The 25,360-nt window shown below is 46.6% G+C and overlaps 1 protein-coding gene across 2 annotated transcripts in view; it reads right to left on the bottom strand.

Moving 5' to 3' along the window:
• The window catches only part of LOC147122288 (phospholipid phosphatase-related protein type 5-like), a 187,031-nt gene that overhangs the window by 27,670 nt on the left and 134,001 nt on the right, over positions 1-25,360 (bottom strand). For both annotated transcript variants that reach the window (XM_085983263.1, XM_085983262.1), the window contains exon 4: positions 14,897-15,073. In XM_085983263.1, coding sequence (XP_085839389.1) covers positions 14,897-15,073 — 177 coding nt within the window. The remainder of the gene's footprint in view (positions 1-14,896; positions 15,074-25,360) is intronic.

Genomic DNA, 25,360 nt, shown 5'->3' with positions numbered 1-25,360 from the left:
TCTGCAGCTGTCAGCTTATCAGATACATCAGAGCAGACTCAACTCACGCCAGGGTGAGCTGGCGTGTTCCCCGAGCAGCGGGTAACCCATGGGGGAGCACATAAAATTAGAAGGAAGCCTCAAAATACCATTAAATTGGCTGTTAACAAGCCATTTAATGAGCTCAATTGTCTCCCCCGCCGCTTGGTGTCGGGTCAATTCTGTGCTGACAGACCCGACACCTGGGAGACTCGAGTGGAGGCGGGTTGACAGCGGGTTTCCTACCCGCTGTCAATCTTTGCTATTTTGACAGCGGATCCGCCTCCAAACCTGCCCTCTGAGCGCCGGCAAAATTCCGGCCTAAATGTTGGGCAAGCATTCTTTCTTCAATCTCACCTCCTAAATCTTGAATCTCTGTAGCACGTCTCATTTGAACTCTAATGGGTTTGTTTTTTTGATTCACTCACGGGATGAGGGCATCACTAGCAAGGCCAGCGCTTATTGCCTGTCCCTAATCGCTCTTGAGAAGGTGGTGGTGAGGCACCATCTTGAACTGCTGTAGACTGAGTGATGAAGGTACTCCCATAGGCAGGCCAGACTGGGTAAGGACGGCAGATTTCCTTCCTCAAAGGACATTATTGAACCAGATTGGTTTGTAAAACAATCCAGTAGTTTCATGGTCATTATTACTGAAACTAGGTTTTTATTGCAGATTTATTTAATTGAATTTAAATTCTCCAGCTGCCATGGTGGGATTTAGAACTCATGTCTCTAGATCATTAGTCCAGGTCTCTGGATTACTAGTCCAGTAACATAACCACTATGCTACCGTACCCCTGTACGGTGTAGTGGAAAATTTAGAGAAGGGGAATACTTGAGCACTACTAATCACATTAGTACTAGATCTGTTACCACGGCATGGGTAGAGAAACAAACCATAATAAAAGAAGCATCCGGGAAGGCGCCAAACACCTCGAGTCTCTTCGCCGGGAGCAAGCGGAAGCCAAGCGCAGGCAGCGCAAGGAGCGCACGTCAACCCAAGCACCCCACCCACCCGCCCCTTCAACCACTGTCTGCCCCACTTGTGACAGAGACTGTAGGTCCCGCATTGGACTCATCAGTCACCTGTGAACTCATTTTTAATGTGGCAGTTCTCGAGGGACTGCCTAAGAAGAAGAATAAAAGAATACATCAGACTTCACGAAATCTGATCTTTCTGCTACAAGAGTCAAAACTGGATAATAAATTGGGAACATATATAAATAAAGGAAAAAAATGCAAACTGAACAAAAATTGAGTGCTTTCAAGGATCAGTCTGGTTGGGTGTAAGTTAAATGTTTACCATATTGAAGGTTAATATTGAGCTTCAAATTGAACAGTTAAAATAACATAAGAGATTATCACCAGAAGTTCAAAGAAAGAGATCAAGAGATTGTTTTTATATACAGAGGGTCGTTAGGATATGGAATGCCCTACCAGAAGCAATGGTGGAAGCAGAATCCATAACAGCTTTTAAAAAGGTAAGTGGATAAAAATTTGAGAAAGAAACCTTTAAAAGGGCAAGGCATAAAAGCAGGAGAATGGGATTAAGTAAACAGAGCTGGCGCAGGTGTGATGTGGCAATTGGCCCTACAATTCTGTAATTCCACGACTATAAACAAAGAGGTTTCAAACGACAAGAAAACAGAAGAAGGAGATTGGAAAATATAGAAAACTGAAGCTGCTAAAAAGAAAGTTGGCAAAAGAAATTAGAGGAAAGAAATCCAATAGGGAATTCAGAAGAAACTTCTTTACCCAGAGAGTGATGAGAATGTGGAACTCGCTACCACAGGGAGTGGTTGAAGCGAATAGTGTAGATGCATTTAAGGGGAGGCTAGATAAGCTTATGAGGGAGAAAGGAATAGAGGGTTATGCTGATGGAGTTAGATGAGGAAAGACGGGAGGAGGCTCGAGTGGAGCATAAACACCGGCATGGACTGGTTGGGCCGAATGGCCTGTTTCTGTGCTGTATATCCTATGTAACCCTATGTGTATGAATGATTATTTTCATGTCTATATTGCAGGCAAAGCACTAAAAGAAGCAGAGCCCTTAAATGATAACAGAGGAGAGATAGCAGAACTAAAAATGTTAATATAATCACATTTCGGTAGTTGGTGGGCTGAGAAATGCACCTTCGGTCATTGGGAAAATAGATAGTAATGAAATCATCACTTATAATTTGGAGTGTATGAAAATTAATAATGTAACAGGTCCAGATGGAACATGCCCAAGAATACCAAAGCAAATGAGGATGGAACAGATGGGGCCTTGGCTGAATTTCTCATACCTCAAGTACAGGAGTAACACAAGATGACTGGGAAACAGCTGATGTTGTTCCACTTGTCAGAAATATAATCCTGGGAATTAAAGGGTTGTTAGCTTGACATCTATAGTATGCAAAGCATTGAGAGTATTATGAGAGAAGCAATTCAAGAACACTTAATAAGAATAAAGGCAATAATTCAACCCAATATGGGTTTATGAAACACCAGGCCATGACAACAGATTGTCTGGAATCCTTTGAGGATGTAATAGAATCGGTGGCTAAATGTAATGTTATATATCTCGACAATCAGATGCCATTTGATTAGATGTCTCACAAGGGACTTATGGCTAACTAATGCTCTTGGGATAAAGGAGGATGCCATAAATTTGATAATAAACCAACTAAGTACAGGAAACTTTCTGGTATCCGGCACGGACGGGACCGAGCTGGTGCTGGTCTATCAACAATGCCGGAGAATCGAGCGCTATAGTTAAAAGATACGGAGCTCAGCGCTCCGTCTAAAGCAACAAACCCTGTTGCTTAGCAACAGCTTCAAAACAATCAGCACAGCTTACAAGCATCTCTGTAGCTTAGCAACAGCTTCAGTTAGACGCTTGCACAGCCAGAAATGAGTAAAAAAAAGTAACTAAAAGTAAAAAAAGTTATCTGAAGCAACTCCTGAATTTTGCTGGTTAACCGACATTTCCGGTTATTTAGTGGCCAGTTAATCAAAAGTTTCCTGTAATGGGAAACAAAGAGTAGTGATCAATGTTGGTCGTTTTAATTGGACAGTTGTAACCAGCAGTGTCCCAGGTTTCAGCCTTGGAAACTCTGATGGAACCTCAAGTATTTCCTGCTGTTCCTCATGAATGCTGAATCCACGTGGAATAAGTCGGAGCCAGAGACAGTTGCTGAGGAAAGATACGTGGCTGTGAAAACGAGTTTTGGTAGATACCTGATCAAACACAAGAAGGGAAACAGAAAGCAATGAAGATGAACAAGGTAAAAGAGACAAACGGAAATCCCGTCGGAGAGAAGAGCAAAACTTCTTCAAGGTGGGCATTCCAAGAAGAGAAGTGGCAGTGAATTAAACACGAATATAATAGCAAAATACTGCGGATGCTGGAATCTGAAATAAAAACAGAAAATGCTGGAAATACTCAGCAGGTCAGGCAGCATCTGTGGAGAGAGAAACCGAGTTAACGTTTCAGGTCTGTGGCCCTTTGTCAGAACTGGAAAAAGTTAGAGATGTAACAGATTTTAAGCAAGTGCAGGGGCAGGGAAAGGGGGGAGGGGAGGAAAGAACAAAAGGGAAGGTCTGTGATAGGGTGGAAGGCAAGAGTGATTAAATGCTGCAAATGGGAATGGCAGAATCATCAACAGTTGAAAAAATAGGAGCAGAGGTTATGATCTGAAATTGTTGAACTCAATGCTGAGTCCAGAAGGCTGTAAAGTGCCTAATCGAAAGCTGAGGTGCTGTTCCTTGAGCTTACGTTGAACTTCATTGGAACAGTGTAGGAGGCCAAGGACAGAGAGGTCAGAGTGGGAGTGGAGTGGAGAATTAAAGTGACAGGTGACCGGAAGCTCGGGGTTACCCTTACGGACTGAACGGAGGTGTTCCGCAAAGCGATCGCCCAATCTGCGTTTGGTCTCCCCAATGTAGAGGAGACCGCATCGTGAGCAGCGAATACAGTATAATAAATTGCAAGAAGTACAAGTAAATCGCTGTTTCACCTGGAAGGGGTGTTTGGGGCCCTGGACAGTGGGAAGGGAGGAGGTGAAAGGGCAAGTGTTGCATCTCTTGCGCTTGCACGGGAAGGTGCCGTGGGAAGGGGTATTGGGGGTGTTTGAGAAATGGAGGCTGATTACTAAAATAGCAAATATGAGTACAAAATAAAGGTCATATCATTAAATAAAGTTAGTCAAGAAAAATATCCAAATGTAAAAGTGTGCATATAGTGGAACTTTATCACAAAGTATGGCAGAAGATGCACAGAATCTAAATCTGTAAGTTGTTACTGTCACTTTACAATGCATTGATGAGAAAATACCTGCCTTATAATATCCAGGTGCAGGCATCTTGCTTAAGAAAAGATATAGTGGTAATGCAAAAGTATGAGTGAAGAACACTAAAGGTGATTCCAGTTTTTAGATCACTGAGTTTTAAAGACAAGTAAAGGGAGATAGATCTAAATAGAAAAGAAAAAAAATAAGGAGACCAATGTGACGACAAGTTTTTATAATGCAATGGGAAGAGATGAGATGGGTGTATAGGGTCTATTGTGCAAAACTAGGACAGTAGAGCTGGGAAAACATAATTACAGCTTGAAAAAAGCAAAGCTAAACTTAATGTGAGGAATATTTTTTCAAGGCAGTCATCAAATTATAAAAGACTGCCACCTAGTAGCACTTGATACCAACTCCTTGAAGAAGCTAAATAGCTTATTCACTGATTCAAAATAAATTTGGGGGAGGGGAGGAAGTCTCACTCTGCAGAACTCTGCCCTGAAGAGGATAATCTTGATCAAGATGTGGGCTGACTGGCGAATCATACAGTTTGAGCATGACTGCCTCTGATCACCTATATTTTTCGGGGGTCTATTTGCTTTGTTAATTGCTGCTGTTGATTGGCTGGACATGTGGAGCATCAAATTAGTTAAGACCACCTTAGATGGCTATCAACTTCAGCCTTAGGTATTTCAGCAATTAATGGATTACATGCGTCATCCACCATTTGTATCTATGTGCAGTACTTTACATTTGTTAAATTTAACCTGCCATTGTTCCACCACATCTATTTTGCCTAACTTATTTTACGTTTCCCGACATGCCTCCTCACAATCAACTGCCCCCTACTAGTTTGGCATCACTAAAAAATTTGACCAATTTGCATTGAGTTGCTGAATCCAAGTCTAAAGAACGAAGTGTAATGTTTGAACAAAATTGAAAACATGATCAGTGTCTGATGACTTTCAACACTAACAGACAACTAAATATTGACGAGCCATCAAGAGAGCCCCTTCAGCAAAACAGAATGGGGGAAATGAATGCACTCAGATGAATGACGAGACACACACATCAAGTCCCCTTTACAGTAACACTGGCTAAAATGTAAGAAGTTTCAAGCTGGTGTTACACGATCCTACCATCGCAGTGCCTCGTTTCTCCTACAATCAGTAGTCCGAGAAAACTCTCCTCTTTCAGCCATCCTACTTCTCTTAAAGCTCACCCTTTTATGCTCAGCTGCCTGGAGTAAGTCTCTCCCCACTCTAGTTGCAATTACCTTTTAGAGGCGAGGCTTGTAAAGGGGCCATACCGTTCCTCTTAAAGGTGAGGTTTCTTAAAAGGCCCACATCAGCCTGCGGATGACATACCAGCCCTCAAAACTGATACAAACAAAACTGCAGCTGCCTTTGTCTGTTACCTTTGAGTAAAGAGACTGCTTATGAGACAATAAAATATACATTTTGTATGGCTTCTGAAGACCGTCTTCTACTGTGGGAGGCCTACTGCAATTAATTTCTCCGGAGAATGTCTGCAATTCAACAGCATCTCCCAAACCCGCGACCTCTTCCACCTAGAAGGGCATGGGCAGCAGGTGCATGGGACCACCACCACCTGCAAGATCCCCTCCAAGTCACACACCATTCTGACTTGAAAATATATCGCCGTTCCTTCATCGTCGCTGGGTCAAAATCCTGGAACTCCCTCCCTAACAGCACTGTGGGAGTACCCTCAGCGCACGGACTGCAGTGGTTCAAGAAGGCGGCTCACCACCACCTATGCAAGGGCAATTAGGGATGGGCAATAATCCTAGCCTTTGCTCCTGTTATGTAACAGGCCAGGAGTTTTTCCACTTCTACCACCCTTCTGCAGTTGAGCCAAAGGTCTCCTCGCCTCAGTTGATCTGACTAACTAAATTAAATTGTTCTCAGCTTGTCTTTGATCAGAGAATTACCAAGAGAGTTTAATGTAATGGGGGCTGTAAGACAGTGGGCTTGATTTTCATTGGGCCGTGGAGGCGGGATTGGAGGCGTGTGGGGGGTTAAAATCGCGAAATCGGGGGGCATGAACCCATCCCGCCCCCAACCCGCCTCCATGCCAGTTTCAGAGGAGGCGGATACCCGACCTATGCTGGGAGCCGCCTCCCTGAGGCAGGACGGGGATTAGTGCCAATTAACTGCCTGTTAACAGGTAGTTAACAGGCAGTTTTTAGCTTAATCCCTATTTTTATCCCTGAAGTGTGGGATTCCCGACGGTTCCACACCACGCCAAGTTGGCGAGGCGGACCGTCGGGCTGAAAGGCTTGGAGGGTTCGAGATGTCCAGTGTTCAGGTGAGTGATGTGTGCATGAGTGCAGAGGTAAGTGCGTTTGGTGTGTGTAAAGTGTTTAAATAAGTTTTACTTACCTTTACTTACCTTTACAGCCTTCCTTCCTTCAGGTCTCAGGAGTCCCTCATCTCACCGGCACAGAAAGCAGAATGGCCGCACAGATTGTCAGTGTTTGACAGTTTCAAAGTGCTGTCAAACGCTGATATTTCATCTGTCAAAAGCTCTTGACAGATGAAATGTCAATCTGTGACGTCACCTGTTGCCGGGTGGCCCTTACTTGGCCTGCTGAGCCTGCTGGGCGGGCTCAACAAGGTCAATCAAGGGAAAATCGAGTGGGTTTGCTACAACTCGATGGAGGTGGGACTACAACCCCAAAAGTTGTAGTCCCGCCTCCTACACGCCTCCAGTATCAAAATCCAGCCCATTGTCTGCAAAGCTTAGTTCTAAACAAAACCAGAAAGCAGTGAAATTGCTAAACTGGCCTACACTTCAGTTTATGCAATTCTTAAAAATAATTGCATTGAGGTGTTGGAATGTGCAATGGTTTTGAATATTGTTCTTTCACCTGTGTAGCCTGACTCTGATGGATGGGATAAAGGTCTCTTCTCAATGAAATGACTTTGAATTGGCTTATACCACAACTCTAGCCTTGCTGTGAAGTGGGCATCACCAGCAAGACCAGCATTTATTGCCCATCGCTAGTAGCTCTTGAGAAGGTGGTGGTGAGCCACCTTCTTGAACATCTGCAGTCCGTGTGGCAAAAGTACTCCCATAGTAGTTTAAATAGTTCTCAGGTGGTTTGCTAGACATTGTGATCAATTTTTAAAACTTATCCAGAGTTGATTTAATTGTTTCAAGTGCAGATGTTCTCACCCACACTTGAAAAACTTTGAAGATTTAATGGCTGGTAAGGGAGCTCGGCAGATGCTTGTAAACATGCAGACAGAGCTCTCTCTAGGGGAGAAGAATTCCAATCATACTGGGGAAATATAATCTAACATAAACAATGTCCTGTCCAGCTATGACCATAATCTCAGAACATTATCTGCAGTATAAATGCACCTGTAATTCACTTCCTGCTTGCTGCGAGTCTCTGGAAAATAATTGATCCTAACTTCACACAAATTGGCAATTAATCGAAAAAGCTACCAGGCAGCCTGATGTGGGGAATGGAAAAATTGCACTGGTGCAAAAGTGAATTCAGTGGTGAGATTAAACAACACTGTCAAGGCAGCTTTTACATGCAGTTAACCTGTGCTGCACCTAATCTGATGCTGACACTAAGGATATATATGTTTTTTCAACTCGGTTCACAGGACAGATATTCTTTAGCTTGTTTAACAGAGAATTTACCTAAATATTATGCGAATAAATCCTACCACAAAGCTCAGCAGCACTTGCAGTATTTTCAAGTGCAATATGTTGCTTATCTTTGCATTTCATTTGTGTAGGCGATTATATCTGCTTCATTGCAATGCACTGTTTTGCTCCCAAGCAATGCATTATAACAACTTACTACCGTACATCATCGCTGGACAATGATTCTGTGACATCGAGTTTCCGTGCCATAAAGGGTGATGTATGGATTGTGTGGAGCGATAAAGGCGCAGTTACTGCAATTTCTGTATCTGTAGAAAACATCTATGAAAGGTGCCATAATGCTGAATTGCCAGAGGGTTATGAAGTATAAGGCATCCTCCACATTATTCATGATATATGGCACTGAGACTGGCTCGTTACATTTAATGTCACAGTTGTGTGCATGGTCGAATCAATTTACATCTACAAGAAAGCAGACTGATCTGTGAGACTATTTTGTTGTTTAAAACTAACTTTTTTTTCTACTGGAAGAAACATAGAATCATACAGGACTGGAGGAGGCCATTCGGCCCATCGTGTCTGTGCCGGCTCTTTGAAAGAGCTGTCCAATTCAGTCCCACTCCCCCCTGCTCTTACAGAATCATAGAACATTACATAATAGAAGTTACAACACGGAAAAAGGCCACTCGGCTTGGCCCAACCAGTCCATGACGGAGTTTACCTCCACCCAAGTAAATATTTCTAATCACATTCGGATCAATTTTAACTATTGTTCGGCCACCCATTCCGGCAGTGAGGAGGCCGGAGCCATTTTGAGGCCTGGGCCGCACTTAAATAGAACCGGTTAGCTGCACACCTCGAAACGGGTATCCCTATGCAGCTCGCCAAGCTCCGACAACAATATTCGGGAGGTGGGGGCTCACTTGCTCCTCTGGGCTCCACAAAAGTAATTTAAAACCTCCCTATCAGGTGCCCATTCAGCAGTGTTGCCAACAAAGCTGGTCGGAGAGTGCATGGCGCATGCTCCAACCAGTTCCGTCCTAAAATGGCAATCATGGTCCCATGTACGTCATAGGCCCCTGATTTGCGCATTAGAATGGGCCTACCGACTGAAACAGGCAGGAACTTAGGCCGCCCGGCGGTAAGCCCCTGCAAAATTGTGAGTAAGCAGACTGTCGGCATTAAGGGGGGCACTAAGTCTACTTCTAACTATGTTCTCTTTATCTGGATAAGTGGTCATTTCTACCATAAATCTTTAATTAAAGATTACAATTTTCCCGACCACAGATGTTAAGCTAACTGGCCTGTAATGAATACACACCAGGGTGGGAAGAGATGCAGCAGTAAACAACAACAAAAGTATGTTTTTAACTTAATATTAGTGGACCAAAACATATACTTACTCAAAATAACATAATGCAAGGCAAAAAAAAATGGACTGTGTAATAACAATGCTGCAAAGGAAATGACAGTTTTTGCACTGAAAATCCATTGGTTTATGTTGAGCTTTCAAATGTAAAGAGTGTTTATGTTGCTAATTATTACAACACTCAGATGACTGATTTTCATCAGTTTCTCCATTCCCCTCATCTACATCAATGTTTCTGCCACTCCACAATGAATATAAAGTTTCTCTTCGCTTTCAACCGATTGATTCCTCCAGTAATTGTATCAAAATTTTAAATACCACATTTTAAGAATAAAGTAAATTCAAAATGCATGGGCTGTGTATTTCACCTATCCCTTTATATACAAAACTCTATTGTCAGTGAAAGTAACTGGATGTTTTGAAAGTTGCAAAGCACGATTACTGTTCAAATATGTTGACGTTGCTCGAATCCAAAGCTTACATCTCCCTTAAAGGAGCAAAGATCTGTAATGTTCTTGTTTTTTCCACATAAAAGATCATTGCCGCGAAATTCGGTACCTTAACGCCAGATGCCGAGGCCGGTTTTGGCAAAAAATGGCGGCCACCTCGCTTCCACCCACGTCCAGTGCGGGCCACGGCAGCCGTCAGTTTGGGCAGGTCGGTATCGCGGCCGTTGCCTGCGTTTGCTGGAAGAATGCTAATGAGGCAGATCGTGGAGTCAATCAGCGTGCAACGCTAATTTGACGCACGACCTGCTATTGTGGATGTTGCCGCTCGGCTGCACACCCTCTCCAAAGTCGCACAGCTAAACATGCGTTCAGCTGCACGAGGGACCCCCCCACTAGTGGTATTAAAAGGATCATGCACGTGACTTGCTTTTTGATTTCTACTGGCTCTGTAAGTTTGTGCAACTGTTTGGAGCTTTCTACAGTTATTTAAAGTTGGTGAGGTGACAGGGAGTGTCGCTGCAAGTGGAGAACGCCTTGCTTCTGACTTCAAGGGTTCTGCTCAGACCACTTGCTCCCAGTCCTGGGGGCTCAATCTGCAGCCCCCCTCGTGCTGCAGCATGACAGGGAGATGGAGCAGAGGCAGCAAAGGAGAAGACAAGCTGCTCGCAGGGGGAGGAGGAGTGGGGGCAGGAGGGTTCTCAGCAGGAGGCCTTACCCATTTAGGGCCTTCCGAGGGCACCTCTCCTACATGCACTTAAGCCAGGAGCAGTATATTGTGAGGTGAGGCTTCCCTTCATCAAGGTGGTGGTCAGAGAACTCTGCCACCTCTTGAAACAAGACCTGTAGCCTCAAAACAGGGTGGCGACAGCGCTGCCATTGGCCCTCATTTTTTTCGCCAACGGATCCTTCCAGTCTGGAGCAGACGACATGGCTAACATCTCCCAGTTCACCGTCCATCGCTGCATCCGGCAGGTCACAGAGGCTCTGGACTCCAGGAGAAGGGACTTCATTGTCTTCTCTCCGAACAGAGAGAAGCAGGAGGAGCACGCATGTGGCTTTGCCAGGATATTGGGCTTCCCCATGGTGCAGGGCGCCATCGACTGCACGCACTTGGTTTTGCAGGCGCCGCATACCAATCCTGAGATGTACCACAACTGAAAAGGCTAGCACTCATTTAATGTGCTGTTGGTGTGTGACCACGCCCAGCACATCATGATGGTGAATGCTCGGTATCCTGGCAGCAGTCATGATGCCTTCATCCTGCACCAGCCCGGTGTGCCAGCAATCTTCCAACCACCATGTCGAACCCGAGGGTGGCTGCTCGGAGACAAGGGGTGTCCGCTCTACACCTGGCTGATAACTCCCCTCCGCAACCCCACTACTCGTGGCCAGCAATCATATAATGACAGCCATGCTGCCACGGGGAACCTCATCAAGCAGACCATCGGGGTGCTAAAGCAACGGTTCTGCTGCCTTGACCGCTCGGGAGGAGCCCTCCAGTACTCGCTGGAGCGGGTGTCCTATTTCATGGTGGTCTGCTGCATCTTCCACAGGTTGGTCATCATGAGGACACAGCCCTTGCCACCATGGATTCTGCGACCACCTCAGAAGGAAGAGGAAGAGGAGGAGGAGGAGGTGGAAGAGGAGGAGGAGGAGGAGGAAGAGGAGGCGGAGGCGGAAGAGGAGGAGGAGGAAGGGAGGAGGCAGGCAGCAGATCCCCGATCTGGACGGCTGTCTGTGAGCGCCTCTTCAGACTCTGATTCCCCTGAATGAAACCCCAGAACCCCGTTGCTCAACACTTCCCCACCTTAACATCTCTCTGTCACGGAACATCACAGCGTCCTCCTGGGCACAAAGCTGAAATGAAAGCCACCACAAAACAAACATTCCAAATATAACTTATAAATGAATCAATCCAATACTACATAACAAAGTCACCTAATCACCCTTCTGCATTCCCTTAGTGTCTGTCTTTCATGCTCTTTGCCCATTCTAGTGCTCCTGTGCAGTGCTACTCCAGTGGCTGCAGCAATGGCTGGTAGAAGGCTGCTTACTTTCAATGGGGGAGACTGCAGATGGCCTTGGAGGACGACTTCAAGCAGCTGGGTCTAGAAGGCCCGGCTGTAGACTGCATGAACTTGGCATGAGCGACAGCAGTCTGGGCTGGCTGGCTGACAGGCAGCAGCAAGGGCACTGGCAGAGTGGGAGTGGTAGGAGTACGAATGCTGTCATCCTGAGAGAGGACAGCAGGTTCTTGCTCCTCGGAGCTACTGCCACTCCCCCGGGGCAGCGCCTCAGCATTCCAAGCCAATTGTTGGAGCAGAGATTGCTGGACTGCAAACCCCTTTCCTCACTCATAAACCCAGCCATGATGACATCAGCCTGAACTTGCGTGGCAGCAAGCTGAGACTGCATGAGAGCTATCTGAGCTTCCAGTGCAGCTCTCAAACGTCGGGTCACTTCCGCTTGTGCTGAAATGGAAGCCGCGACATCGCCCATCACACCCAGCATCATGGTTGGGTCCACAAGTGCTCTAATGTATTTGCCCATCACTTCTGTCCTGGAAATCATGGCCTCCAAGCTCCATGCAAAGCCCCGTGCAATGTTGGAGCCGGACTCCTCCATGCTTCTTGACACTGACACGCGGCTCTCTGGCAGGCCTGCCATTGCACCAAGCATTTCTGTGTGCATGCCCATCACCTTCCTTCCGAAGGCTGCCCCATCCTTCTCTTCCTCCTCCTCTTCCTCTTCCTCTTCCTCCTCCTCCTCAGCTGGTCGCCATGTATTGGTGGCAAGGGCTGTGCCCTCATGATGGCGAGGTTGTGGAGCATGCAGCAGACCATGACGAATTTTGAGACGCACACTGGTGAGTACTGCAGGGCTCCTCCAGAGTGGTCCAGGCAGAGGACGTGTTCTTTAAGGACACCAATGGTCCGCCCTATCAGATTCCATGTGGCAGCCTAGCTCTCATTGTACTCATGCTGCCCATGTGTGGTTGGGTCGCGGAGCGGAGTCATGAGTCAGGTGGTCAGCGAATAGCCCTTGTAGCCACCCTTTAGTTTGGCATGGCGGCTCAAAAGACTGAGGGAATAGTGGACTGGCACAGAAGAAAAGCATCATGACGGTTGCCAGGATACTGGGCATTCACTATCATGATGTGCTCAGCATGGTCGCACACCAACTCCACATTCAGCGAGTGGTAACGTTTGCGGTTGCGGGACATCTCAACATTTAGGTATGGCGCCCGCAAAGCCATGTGCGTGCAGTCGATGGCGCCCTGCACCATGGGGAAGCCCGCTATCCTGGCAAGGCCACATGCACGCTCTGCCTGCTTCTCTCTGGTCAGAGAGACCATCTGTCACCTCTCTTATACAGGAGTGGACGGCAACTTCGCCTGTTCCAGCCTGGAAGGATCCTGACATGAGGAAATTCAGGGCCACGGTCACCTTCACAGTCACTGGCAGCGCTGTCCTTGCCCTGGTGCGAGGCTGCAGGTCTGGTTGCAAGAGGTGGCAGAATTCTGTGAGCACCTCCTTCGTAAAGTGTAGACGCCTCACACACTACTCCTGGCTCAGGTTGAGGTCAGAGAATTGCTCTCGGATGACCCTAGGTGGGTAAGGCCTCCTGTTGAGAGCCCTTCTCCCCCTCCTCCCTCTGCGAGCGGCTTGTCCTCTTCTTCACTGCCTCTGCTCCATCTCCCTGTCATGCTGCAAGCCAAGGGGGATAGCAACTACAGCACCCATGACTGGGAGCAAGTGGATTGACCAGAACCCTTGAATTCAGAAGCAAGGCCTTCTCCACTTGCAGCACCACTCCCGGTCACCTCATTAACAATAAACAATTCCAGAAAGCTCCAAACACTACCACAAACTTACACTGAGCCAGTAGAAATTAATCAGCAACTAACCTTCAAGTGGTTGATGATCCCTTTAAATATCGCTGGTGGGGGTATACTTGCTGCTGCTGAACACATGTTCAGCTGTGCGAGGTCAATATAGGACATTAGCTCCGGCATTGAGAACAAAAGTGGCAGCGCTGGCGACATCACCATCTGCCTACTCAACATACTTCCGGCGTACCCTCCTAACGCCCACCCTACCACCCTCACCAAGATGGAATCTGGCATGGCATGTGCCAGAAGTGTGCGCGCACGGCACTGACACCATTTTCGTCGCAAAACAGCACCCATAGCACCAAAAAGTCAGGCGTTACGGAGCTGAATTCCTAGCAAATTGTTTACTGCTCGTACTGATGAACCGGATTTAAACCTCTTGATTCTCTGATTCTCTAATAGTAAATGGAAAGTGCAGAACACACAACACAACAGATGAAGCCTTAAATAATGGATGTGAAACACTGATTATTTCCTCTGAGAGTGTTTGAAGGCCAGGACCTCAAACCCGGCACTAAGCTCATGATCTACAGAGCAGCAGTGATACCCGCCCTGCTGTATGCCTCAGAGACATGGACCATGTACAACAGGCACCTCAAAGCACTGGAGAGGTACCACCAATGCTGCCTCTGCAAGATCCTGCAAATCCATTGGCAGGATAGGCGCACCAACGTCAGTGTTCTTGCTCAGGCCAACATCCCCAGCATCGAAGCTTTGACCACGCTCAATCAGCTCCGATGGATAGGTCCGCATGCCCGATACGAGATTCCCAAAACAAGCGTTCTACTCGGAGCTCCGGCATGGCAAGAGAGCCCCAGGTGGGCAGAGGAAATGCTTCAAGGACATCCTCAAAGCCTCCTTGAAAAAGTGTAACATTCCCACCGACACCTGGGAATCCCTGGCCCAAGACCGCACAAGGTGGAGGAGAAGCATCCGGGAAGGCACCGAACACCTCGAGTCTCTTCACCGGGAGCAAGCGGAAGCCAAGCACAAACAACGGAAGGAGCGCACATCAACCCAAGCACCCCACCCACCCGCCCCTTCAACCACCGTCTGCCCCACCTGTGACAGAGACTGTAGGTCCTGCATTGGACTCATCAGTCACCTGCAAACTCATTTTTAATGTGGAAGCAAGTCATCCTCGGCTCCGAGGGACTGCCTAAGAAGAAGAAGATTTCCTCTGGCAAAGCAATGTTGTAATTTATGTACAGGACCGATACGAGCTTTCATTGTTACATTATTCACTTACCAAAAATATTCCTACAGCTGTTCCTATGATGAATCCTGCTACAACATCTGACCAGTGGTTTCGATATTCTGCTACCCTGTTTATTCCAGTCAGAAATGCCAAACACATGAGGCCCAAACAGAGGAGAGGTTTTGCAAGTCTTGTCCCATTGGCCTTCACAGTACATGTGATATACATCTAAAGGTACAATGAGAATAAAAATGCAAAGTTAAACCTTTTTTATACATCACAATGATTAATCGCTCAGTTAAACACGCTTTGGCCATAGGCTAAATTCCGTTACAAGTTGATTATTTTACCTCCCTATCCATGGAGGTAAGAGAACTTGTTCAACTATACATACCTTGCAAAAGAAGATTGTAGTGCAGATTGGAAATAAAACAAAATAGAGGAATAACTGTACACTTTTTACAACATTAAAATATATGTAATAAAATCAGAAAATGCTGGAAACACTCCACAGGTCAGGCAGCATCTGTGGAGAGAGAAACAGAGTTAATATTTCAGGTCGATGACCTTTCGTCAGAACTTTTGATGAAAGGTCATCAACCTGAAACGTTGGGGGAATTTTAACCCCAAAAAACCGGGAGGGTTGGGGTCGGGTGGGAGGTTAAAGTGTTAAAAAACTGAATCCCGACCCCAACCTGCTCACCTCCGGTTTTAACGGAGGTGGGATGCGGCGCAGGCAGCTAACCCGCTCCTACTGGGAAGGGATCCCCCCTATTTAAATATTATAATGAGGCTGGCGTGCATCATAGTGATCCACCATTTCAAATTTAACTCTGGCTGGTTGGGTTTCTCAGGCCTCAGGGAACCCGCCAGCTAAAGGAAGGTGAGCACTGCCGGGTCCAGGAGGTAAGGGCCTTTCCACTTACCTCCTGGATCCGGTGTCCTTGCCTCACCCACCCCTTGCAATTGGAGAACCCCCTCAGGCCTTCAATCCCACCCTCCCCAACCTCTCCCTCCCGAGGCCTCCAATCTCCCCTCCGGCACCCGATCACCTTCCCGGCCTCCCCCTTACAGCCCCAAGGGTCCTCTGGCTCCCAATGCTCCTCTGGCTCCCGAGTCCCGATCACCAACCCCACCAATGCTCCTCCGGCCCCTGATGCTCCTCCGGCTCCCTCCTCTCCTCTGGCTCCTGAGTCCTAAGCACTCCAAACCCCCCCCCCCACCCCGGCCCCTCCGGATACTCCTCTGGCTTCGAACGCACCCCCCGATCCCGCCCTCCCTCCTCTCCGCAGCCTAGTGCTGCAGGCCTACCCACCTGCAGTCAGCCAGCCTCTTCATCTGGCTGGCTGCGGGCGGGAAACAGAGGTTTGAAATGCTAATCAGGCCCTGTCGTTAAATTCAGAGGGCCTGTGGGAAACCTGCTCCCCCAGATTTTCCGATGGCTTTCTAGCTGCCCCCCTTCCCCCACCCCCGCCCTACCTCTCAGTTACAATTCCGCCGTTAACTTTGTTTCTGTCTGACCTGCAGAGTGTGTCCAGCATTTTCAGTTTTTATTTCAGATTTTCAGCATCCGCAGTATTTTGCTTTTGTGTTAAACTATCTGTGTTCCTTACACAGTGAAGTAACGTATATTCATGGATTCTTTACACGTGCTCTAATAAATACCAAATGCATGGTATAACTTATGAGCTTGTTTGATATTTACCATAGAACATTTCCATTAGTCTATTTGCCAATTTCATGCACATTGTTCGAGTGCACACGTGTCTCCTCCAATCTCATCATTTACATATAAATAGTGGAGAAGTGAGATTGTAATGCATGGTAATAAATCAGGAGGTAAAATTTGGAGGTTGAGTCTGCTTCATGGTCTTCAAGACATAACACAGTTCAATTGACAACAGTAGCAATGTTAATGGGGCAGTAATTCCTCCCCAAACGCGTGAGTACGGAAGGGGTACTCACGCGTCTGGCCGGAGGAAATGCCGTTTTTCAGCATGCACAGCGCATGCGCTGAAAACCAGCATTTCCTCTCCTCTAACCCAAGAGGTGAAGAGGCTAGCGCGTGCGCTGTAGGGGGCAGCGCGTGCGTCTTGGATTTCCTCTGTTTTGGGGGATTTGCGCATGTGTAAAGGCCTCCGGTCTTTACGCTTGTAAAAAGCACACGTAAGTATTTATTTTTACAGGTAAGTGGTGTTTTAGTGCAATTTAGATTTTTTTTTCCCACAGGTTTATTATTTTAAAGAATCTACAATAAGGTAAGTTTAGTTTTAGACCCTTTTTATTAAAAATTTATTTTTTTCAAAAAAAAAAATTGTTTAAATTATTTTTTAAAACTTATTTATACTTAATTTAATGATTGGGGTGTTTTTTTAAATTTTATTTAAAGTTTAAGTAGTGTTTTGGGGTGCAGTACTTCTCATGAGTTTGACAGTTCTTACTCTCAAACTTATGAATGAAGTTTCCCCTCCCCTGATTGGCTGAACAGTGCTCACCTGATCCCAGCCGGCACATCGCACTAACTACGCCGCTGGGTCAGGTTAGCATAGCGCGCCGACATCAGAACCTGGCCACTGACAGGAAATCCACTGTGGGCCAGGTTTCAGATGTCGGCCCGCCGGGTAAGTGCACATCGGGGGCTTGCACGCGCAGCAAGCCCCCGACACCAAGTTCTGGGCCAATAATAGATGACAAAAGACCACTTCACCAACTCTGAACTGAAAACCATTGTGGCAGAGACAGTCAAAATGAAAGCGCTTCTACACTACGTATTGCAACAAAATGCAAAGTATCTTTGGAAATCTGTCTAGTCGTATTCCACAAGTAAAATTCACATTTGCAAATTCAGATGACAAGGTGGAACAACTTCAAGTGGAAGGTAACCCTTGTAAAGAGGGGGCTGGCCAGGAACTGAGGTAGAAAACCTAAAATAGAGGAAGAGGGCAGATACTTCATTTTAATAAAATAAGTCCTTACTTCACGAGACATAGCAAAAGATAACACTTGTTAAACAATTCAAATCTTTCTTTCCGATCTTAATAAAAACTAAATTAGTTTGATGCGAAATTTTAATGTTTGGCTCACATTTCGTGGATTACAGGCAATTTTTGAAATCGACTTAATTCTTAAGTGCTTACTATGTACAATTCAATCTAAACAAAATCAGATAACACGGAAGGAAAAAAAATCAATCCAGTCTTTATAGTGGACCTGATATAAAAAAATATACATTTATAGGCAAATTCAACACGTCATGAGGACATTGCAACGTGCTTTACATGCAATGAATTACTTTGGTGCAGTCACTGTTACTTTGTGGGTGAACACGGCAGCCATTCTGCACACAGCAAAGTCCCACAAACAGGGAGATAAACCGGCCATTTATCGTATTTAATGTAGTAAACTAGGAGGGAGACTGATTTTACAGAGACGTGGTAAGCACATTGAATCAGTTGCCCATTGTGGACAGATATTACGGGCTGGATTTTCATTGAGGAGGCAGGTAGGAGGCGGGACTACAACTTTCAGGGTTGTAGTCCTGCCTCCATCGAGTTGTAGCCAACCCACGCGATTTTGACTTGATTGACCTTGTTGAGCCCACCCAGCGGGCTCAGCAGGCTAATTAAGGGCCACCCGGCAACAGGTCACATCACAGATTGATATTTCATCTGTCAAGACCTTTTGACATGAAATATCAGCGTTCGACAGCTGTTTAAAGTTGTCAAACACTGACAATCTGTACTCCAAGTTAATTCCTTCCTCTCAGGATGATTTAGAGATCTCCCCAGAACAGAAAACTGAATGCTGGAACTTTTGACAGCTGGCGGCCATTCTGCTTTCTGTGCCGGTGAGATGAGGGACTCCTGAGACCTGAAGGAAGGAAGGCTGTAAAGGTAAGTAAATGTAAGTAAAACTTCTTTAAACACTTTACACACACCAAACACACTTACCTTTGCACTCATGGACCCATCACTCACCTGAACACCGGACATCTCGACCCCTCCAAGCCCTTCATCCTGACGGCCCGCCTCGCTAACTTGGCGTGGTTTGGAGCCGTCAGGAATCCCACATTTCACCAATGAAAATAGGGATTAGGCTAAAAACTGCCTGTTAACTACCTGTTAACAGGCAGTTAATTGGCACTAATCCCCTTCCTGCCTCGGGGAGGTGGGTCCCAGGTCCCAGTGTGGGGCGGGTACCCGCCTCCTTTGAAACTGACATGGAGATGGGTTGGGGGTGGGATGGGTTTGTGTCCCCCGATTTCGGGATTTTAACCCCCCACACGCCTCCAATCCTGCCTCCACGGCCCAATGAAAATCCTGCCCGTACAACTCCGAATTCACTTTACTGTACTGCCATTGCATCTCTGGCTGAAGTTTGGGGAATCCCATTAGAAAAAGTCAGGGACATGGGTATTCAGGGTCCCCACCAACTCTTGGAGGACCTGATTGGTCTTGTAAGGGGTGGAGCACTTACAAGGCCAATGGCATCAAGGAGCATAGCCAGGGCAAGGATCCCATGGCATTAACTCCCACTTCTTTGGCTCAAAAGAGATACAGCTTATCGCCAGAGACCAGTATATCCAGAGGGATAAGACAACCAATCTCCAGAAAATGCTGGAAATACTCAGCAGGTCAGGCATCATCTGTGGTCAGGCATCATCTGTGGTCAGAGGAAGGTAGGGTTAATGTGGGGTTTTTAATAGAGTAAATACAGAGAAACTGTTTCCACTGGTGGGTGGGTCAGTATCCAGAGGACACAGATTTAAGGTAATTGGCAAAAGAACCAGAGGGTAGATGAGGATAATTTTTTTTACACAGTGAGTTGTTATGATCTGGAATGCACTGAAATGGTGGTGTAAGCTGATCCAATAGTACTTTTAAAAAGGGAATTGGATATATACTTCAAAAGGAAAAAAAATGCAGGGCTATGGGGAAAGTGCAGGGGCGTGGGACTAATTGGATAGCTCTTTCAACGAGCCCGCACAAGCACAATGGGCCGAATGAGCTCCTTGTGTGCTGTATGATTCTCGACTCAGTATTAGTCACATACGACATTGGCAGCATCCTCTTCATTTGTGAATTTCCTTTGTGTGGTGTATGTAACCTGTTCCACCTTAAGAGAACTACCTTAAGAGATGTACTACTTTCTCTTGGCTGCTGTATACTGTAATACCGGTGGTGACCACACCGGTATATAAGTGTTGTGTAGGGATTTGCTGGGCAGTTCAGCCCTGACCTCCGAATAGTAAAGACCTGTTAAAAGTTATTCTTGTTGTCTGTGTCCAGTGATTGATCATAAGCATAACTGGGACACACAGACTCAACAGTGGCGACGAGTCCGATCTTACCCTGCGGCAGTTTTACATCCAAGGCAGCTTCGTCCTCAGAACGGGCGTCGAGAAGAGGCATCCGCCCTCATCATCCTGCTGAGCACCATCGCACGGGAGGCATCGAGAACCCGGGTTAAAAAGAAAAATTCTGACCACGAAGCCCTCCATCAGCGACAGGCAGTGATCATCCCTTCTACCACGGTGGTGGGTAAGCCGATCAGCGACACGAGCAGAAAGTCGGCCGCGTTGGCTGTGGAGTAGGGGAGGGAAAACAGAGGAATAAGGGCGGAGAACTCGACCACGGCCGGTAAAAAGGGCCGGGCAGCAATCGAGGCCGAGAGGCGCGGCGACTGGGGCAGCTTAAGGCACGAGAGCCGCGGAGAACTCAAACGCAGCCGGTGTAAAGGACCGGGCTGCAAGCGGGGCTGTGAGGCAAAGCAGCGTCGGGGAATTGAGAACCGCTGGGGAGGCGAGAACGGCAGCAGCACGGCAATCACCATTGCAGACAGCGGGGGAAGAAGGCAAACGCGGTAATCCGCCATTGTAGTCGGCGGGGGAAGAAGACGAGAGCGGGAAAGACCGCCAAGCGCGGGAAGCCGCCATTTTAGTAGGCGGGGGAAGAAGACAAGCGCGAGAAGCCGCCATTTTGAGAAAAAGAAAAATTAAAAAACTTGCAAGGATGCCTAAACATGGGAACATTAATAGCTTTGATAGCGATATCGAAGATTGGACCACGTATGTAGAACGCATGGAAGTTTATTGTAAAGCAAATAAGGTACCAGATGATGAGAAAGCACTAACCTTATTAAGCTCAATGGGTGCGAAGACATACGGGCTATTGAAGCACCTTCTATCACCAGATAAACCGGCGGATCAGACTTTCGCGAATATTGTTACTGTCCTGAAAAATCATTTAAACCCCACGCCGCTGATGATGGCGGAACGATTTAAATTTTACAGAAGAACGCAGCTGAAAGACGAAAGCAACGCTGAATTTTTAATTGAACTGCGTAAGCTATCAAAGTACTGTCAGTTTGGAACAGGACTAGCAGATGCGCTGAGAGATAAATTTGTGTGTGGATTGTTAAAAGAAGGAACACAAAAGCGACTGCTTGAGGAGAATGATCTTACGCTTGATAAAGCTGTCACTATTGCAGCATCGCATGAAGCCGCAGTGAGAGGCACGGCGGAAATGCAGCTACGGTCGCCGGAACTCAGCACCAATCAAATGGTCTTGGGTACAGTAAAATGTTATCGTTGTGGAAAGACAACGCACGATCAGAACCAGTGCTGGTTCAAAAATCAGGAATGCAGAAAATGTGGCAGGCTTGGTCACATAGCTAAAGTATGCCGGTCAGGAAAGAAGACCAGCAACAAAAAGTCACCGCAGGAAAAGTACAGAAAGGTACACAAGGTGACAGAGAACAGTTCGAACGAACAGAAGTCAGATTCAGACTCCAGCAGTAATGAACTGGGTAGTCTAAGAGTACACAATGTTGGTAAGGAAGCAGACCTCCAAACAATTTGGGTCACACTTCAGATAGCAGGAGTCCAAGTGAAGATGGAATTGGACACTGGATCGGCATTGACGGTCATGAATAAGCAAGATTACAAAAGGTTATTCCCACATATTCCCCTACGGGATACGGAGATTGTATTGAAAACATACACGGGGCAAAGAGTATACCCCATCGGGAAGATAGAGGTAAAGGTGGTCCACAAGGGCAAAGAAAGCCGAGGAATGGACTTATATGTGCTACCTGAGGGAGGTCCACCACTCCTGGGACGGGAGTGGATTAGGAAAATAAATATGGACTGGCATTCCTTAAAAGCACTAACGGCAGATTCCGGTAAAAAAGATGTCAAACCTAAACGATTGTCCAGAATATTGGACGATGCTAAAGAGGTGTTCCAACAGGGACTGGGAACACAGAGGAATTACGGCAAACATCAAGGTTGAAGAACATGCAAACCCGAAATTTTTCAAAGCCAGACCGGTACCTTATGCGATACGACCTGCTGTGGAAGCTGAGCTGGAAGGGCTAGAACGTTCAGGAGTACTGTCTAAGGTAGACTGGAGTGAGTGGGCCACGCCCATTGTTCCCGTCATGAAGCGTTCATCGAGCAACAAGCCGGGGGAACCGGGGAAGGTTCGCATCTGTGGAGATTTCAAGATCACTGTTAATCCGGTGCTTCACACGGTGCAGTATCCGCTTCCGCGGATTGGAGATATCTGCGCTTCGTTGTCTGGCGGGAAACACTTCACCAAGATAGACCTGGCGCAGGCGTACTTACAGATGGAAGTTGAGGAAGAGTCACGCCAGTATCTCACGATCAACACGCATAGAGGCTTGTACCGGTATAATAGACTGGTTTTTGGAGTGGCATCGGCTCCAGCAATTTGGCAGAGGGCCATGGAGCAGGTATTACAGGGAATTCCAGGCACACAATGTTACCTGGACGATATTCTGATTACAGGAGATGATGACGAGGAACACCTTGCAAATTTGGAACTGGTGCTCACCAGATTGAAAGAATATGGACTTCGAGTTAATCGCCAGAAATGTGAGTTCTTTCAGAAGCGGATCTCGTACTGTGGTCATGTCATTGACCAGGAGGGGCTTCATAAGTCTCCTGACAAGATCGAAGCTGTTGTGAAGGCTCCCGCTCCGGATAATGTATCCCAGTTGAGGTCGTTCCTAGGGTTGATTAACTATTACCATAAATTTCTGCCAAATTTATCCACGGTGCTGCACCCGCTGAACGCTCTTTTGCAGAAGGGAGTACCATGGAAGTGGAGCGAGGACTGTAAGAGGGCCTTTCGCAAAAGCAAGGCATTGATCACCTCAGAGGAAGTGTTGGCTCACTTCAACCCAACGCTGCCTATTCGTTTGGCTTGTGATGCTTCTCCATATGGTATTGGGGCAGTACTCTCACACAAGTTGCCAAATGGCCTGGAGAGGCCAGTCGCGTTCGCATCCAGATCATTGACCTCCGCTGAGCGCAACTATGCTCAGATCGATAGGGAGGCTCTCAGCCTTGTGTGGGGAGTAAAGAAGTTTAATCATTACCTGCAGAGCCAAAAGTTTACGCTTCTGACAGACCACCAGCCATTGGTATCCATTTTTAACCCTAAGAAGGGTGTTTCGGTGATGACAGCACAGAGACTCCAGAGATGGTCCCTTTTCCTAGGGGCACATCAATATCAGATTGAATTCAAAGGTACAAAGCAGCATGGTAATGCTGATGGGCTGTCGCGCCTGCCACTACCTACAGAGGAGGAGGCACCGACGGTTGACCCTGTTGAGTTATTTCACTCGACCATCATCGAATGTTTACCAGTCACCAATGCAAGTATTGAAAGAGAAACCAGGAACGACCCGACACTGTCCCGGGTCTACGAAGTGACAGTGAAGGGATGGCCAGCACATGGTGATCCACTGTTACCGGCATTCTCAGCAAGACGAGAACAGCTGTCCGTCTGTCAAGGAACATTGATGTATGGAACAAGGGTGATTATTCCTCCTAAGTTAAGAGAGAGAGTTCTAAAGGAACTGCATGAAGGTCATCTGGGGGGAGTCAAGATGAAAAACCTTGCTAGGGCTTATGTGTGGTGGCCGGGTATCGACCAACAGATAGAGGATCTGACGAAAAGCTGCTCAGGGTGCCAAAAAGTGCAAAATGCACCTCCGATTGCACCGCTGCATCCATGGGAATGGCCTTCAACACCATGGCAACGTGTACATATTGACTTTGCTGGTCCATTCATGGACTCCATGTTTTTAATTGCGGTGGACGCACATTCTAAATGGCCAGAAGTGATTAAGATGACTACCACTACCTCGGAAAAGACGATCGCGGTGCTAAGAACGATATTTGCAAGAAATGGATTGCCAGAACAAATATGTTCAGACAACGGACCGCAGTTCGTGTCAGAAGAATTCCAGAAATTCATGAAGAAGAATGGGGTGAAACATTATACCTCTGCCCCATATCATCCGGCTACAAACGGGTTGGCCGAGAGATTTGTACAAACGTTCAAAAAAGTAATAAAGGCCATGAGCGAAGATCAGATTCCACTGCAACACAAGGTGGACAAATTCATACTGGCATATCGAAACGCCACTCATGCAGTGACAAACCAAAGTCCTGCCATGATGTTCTATAACAGGAGGTTGCGGTCCAGGTTGGACTTGTTAAAACCAAATGTGCGGAGGGAAGTTGAAAACAAACAGTTCCAGCATATAAATAACAAGACCACTCGGAGTTTTGAAATAGGACAACCAGTGTTAGCCCGGGACTATAAAAACAAGAAATGACAATCTGGAACAATTCGGGCCAGACAAGGACCCCTGATGTACACGGTAGAGATTGGTGAAAATGTAATACGGCGTCATGCTGACCAACTGGTAGAATCGAGAACAAGGGTCGAACCCATGGTTACGGCAGAGACAACCGTGGAAGAAGTTAGTGAACCTGAAGCATCTACCTCAGAAGTGAATGTACCTGATGATGATGTCCAATCCATAAGAGACCAACTAGATGAGTCACCCCAGCAACGAGAATCAGAGACCCCTGAAAGGCGTTATCCAACTCGAATCAGGAGGCCTCCTCAGAGACTGAATCTTTGAACTGTTTTGCATGAAGTTGTATATATATATATGTTATTATGTTATGTTAAATGGGGATATAACTGTTAAGCTAAAAAGGGAGGATTGTGGTGTATGTAACCTGTTCCACCTTAAGAGAACTACCTTAAGAGATATACTACTTTCTCTTGGCTGCTGTATACTGTAATACCGGTGGTGACCACACCGGTATATAAGTGTTGTGTAGGGATTTGCTGGGCAGTTTAGCCCTGACTTCCGAATAGTAAAGACCTGTTAAAAGTTATTCTTGTTGTCTGTGTCCAGTGATTGATCATAAGCATAACTGGGACACACAGACTCAACACTTTGATTATCCTTTTACTATTTATATGTTTATGAAAGGCTTTAGTGTTCTCTTTTATGTTACCCACTAATCTTTTCCTGTACACTCTCCCTGCCCCTCTTATGTCCTTTTTCAGTTCTCCTCTGCACTTTCTGTATTCTACTTGATTCTCTACTGACATTTATCATAAGTCTCCTTTTTCTGTTTCAAACAATGTGCCCCTGTGGCAGATCCTTGGTGTGATGTTACCT

This window comes from Somniosus microcephalus, chromosome 3, assembly GCF_052327205.1.
Source record: "Somniosus microcephalus isolate GS21.2 chromosome 3, FLI_Smic_1.0, whole genome shotgun sequence".
Taxonomy (NCBI): Eukaryota; Metazoa; Chordata; class Chondrichthyes; order Squaliformes; family Somniosidae; genus Somniosus; species Somniosus microcephalus.
The sequence above is the reverse complement of the archived record's forward strand: the minus strand, read 5'-3'. Positions and strand labels throughout refer to the sequence as shown.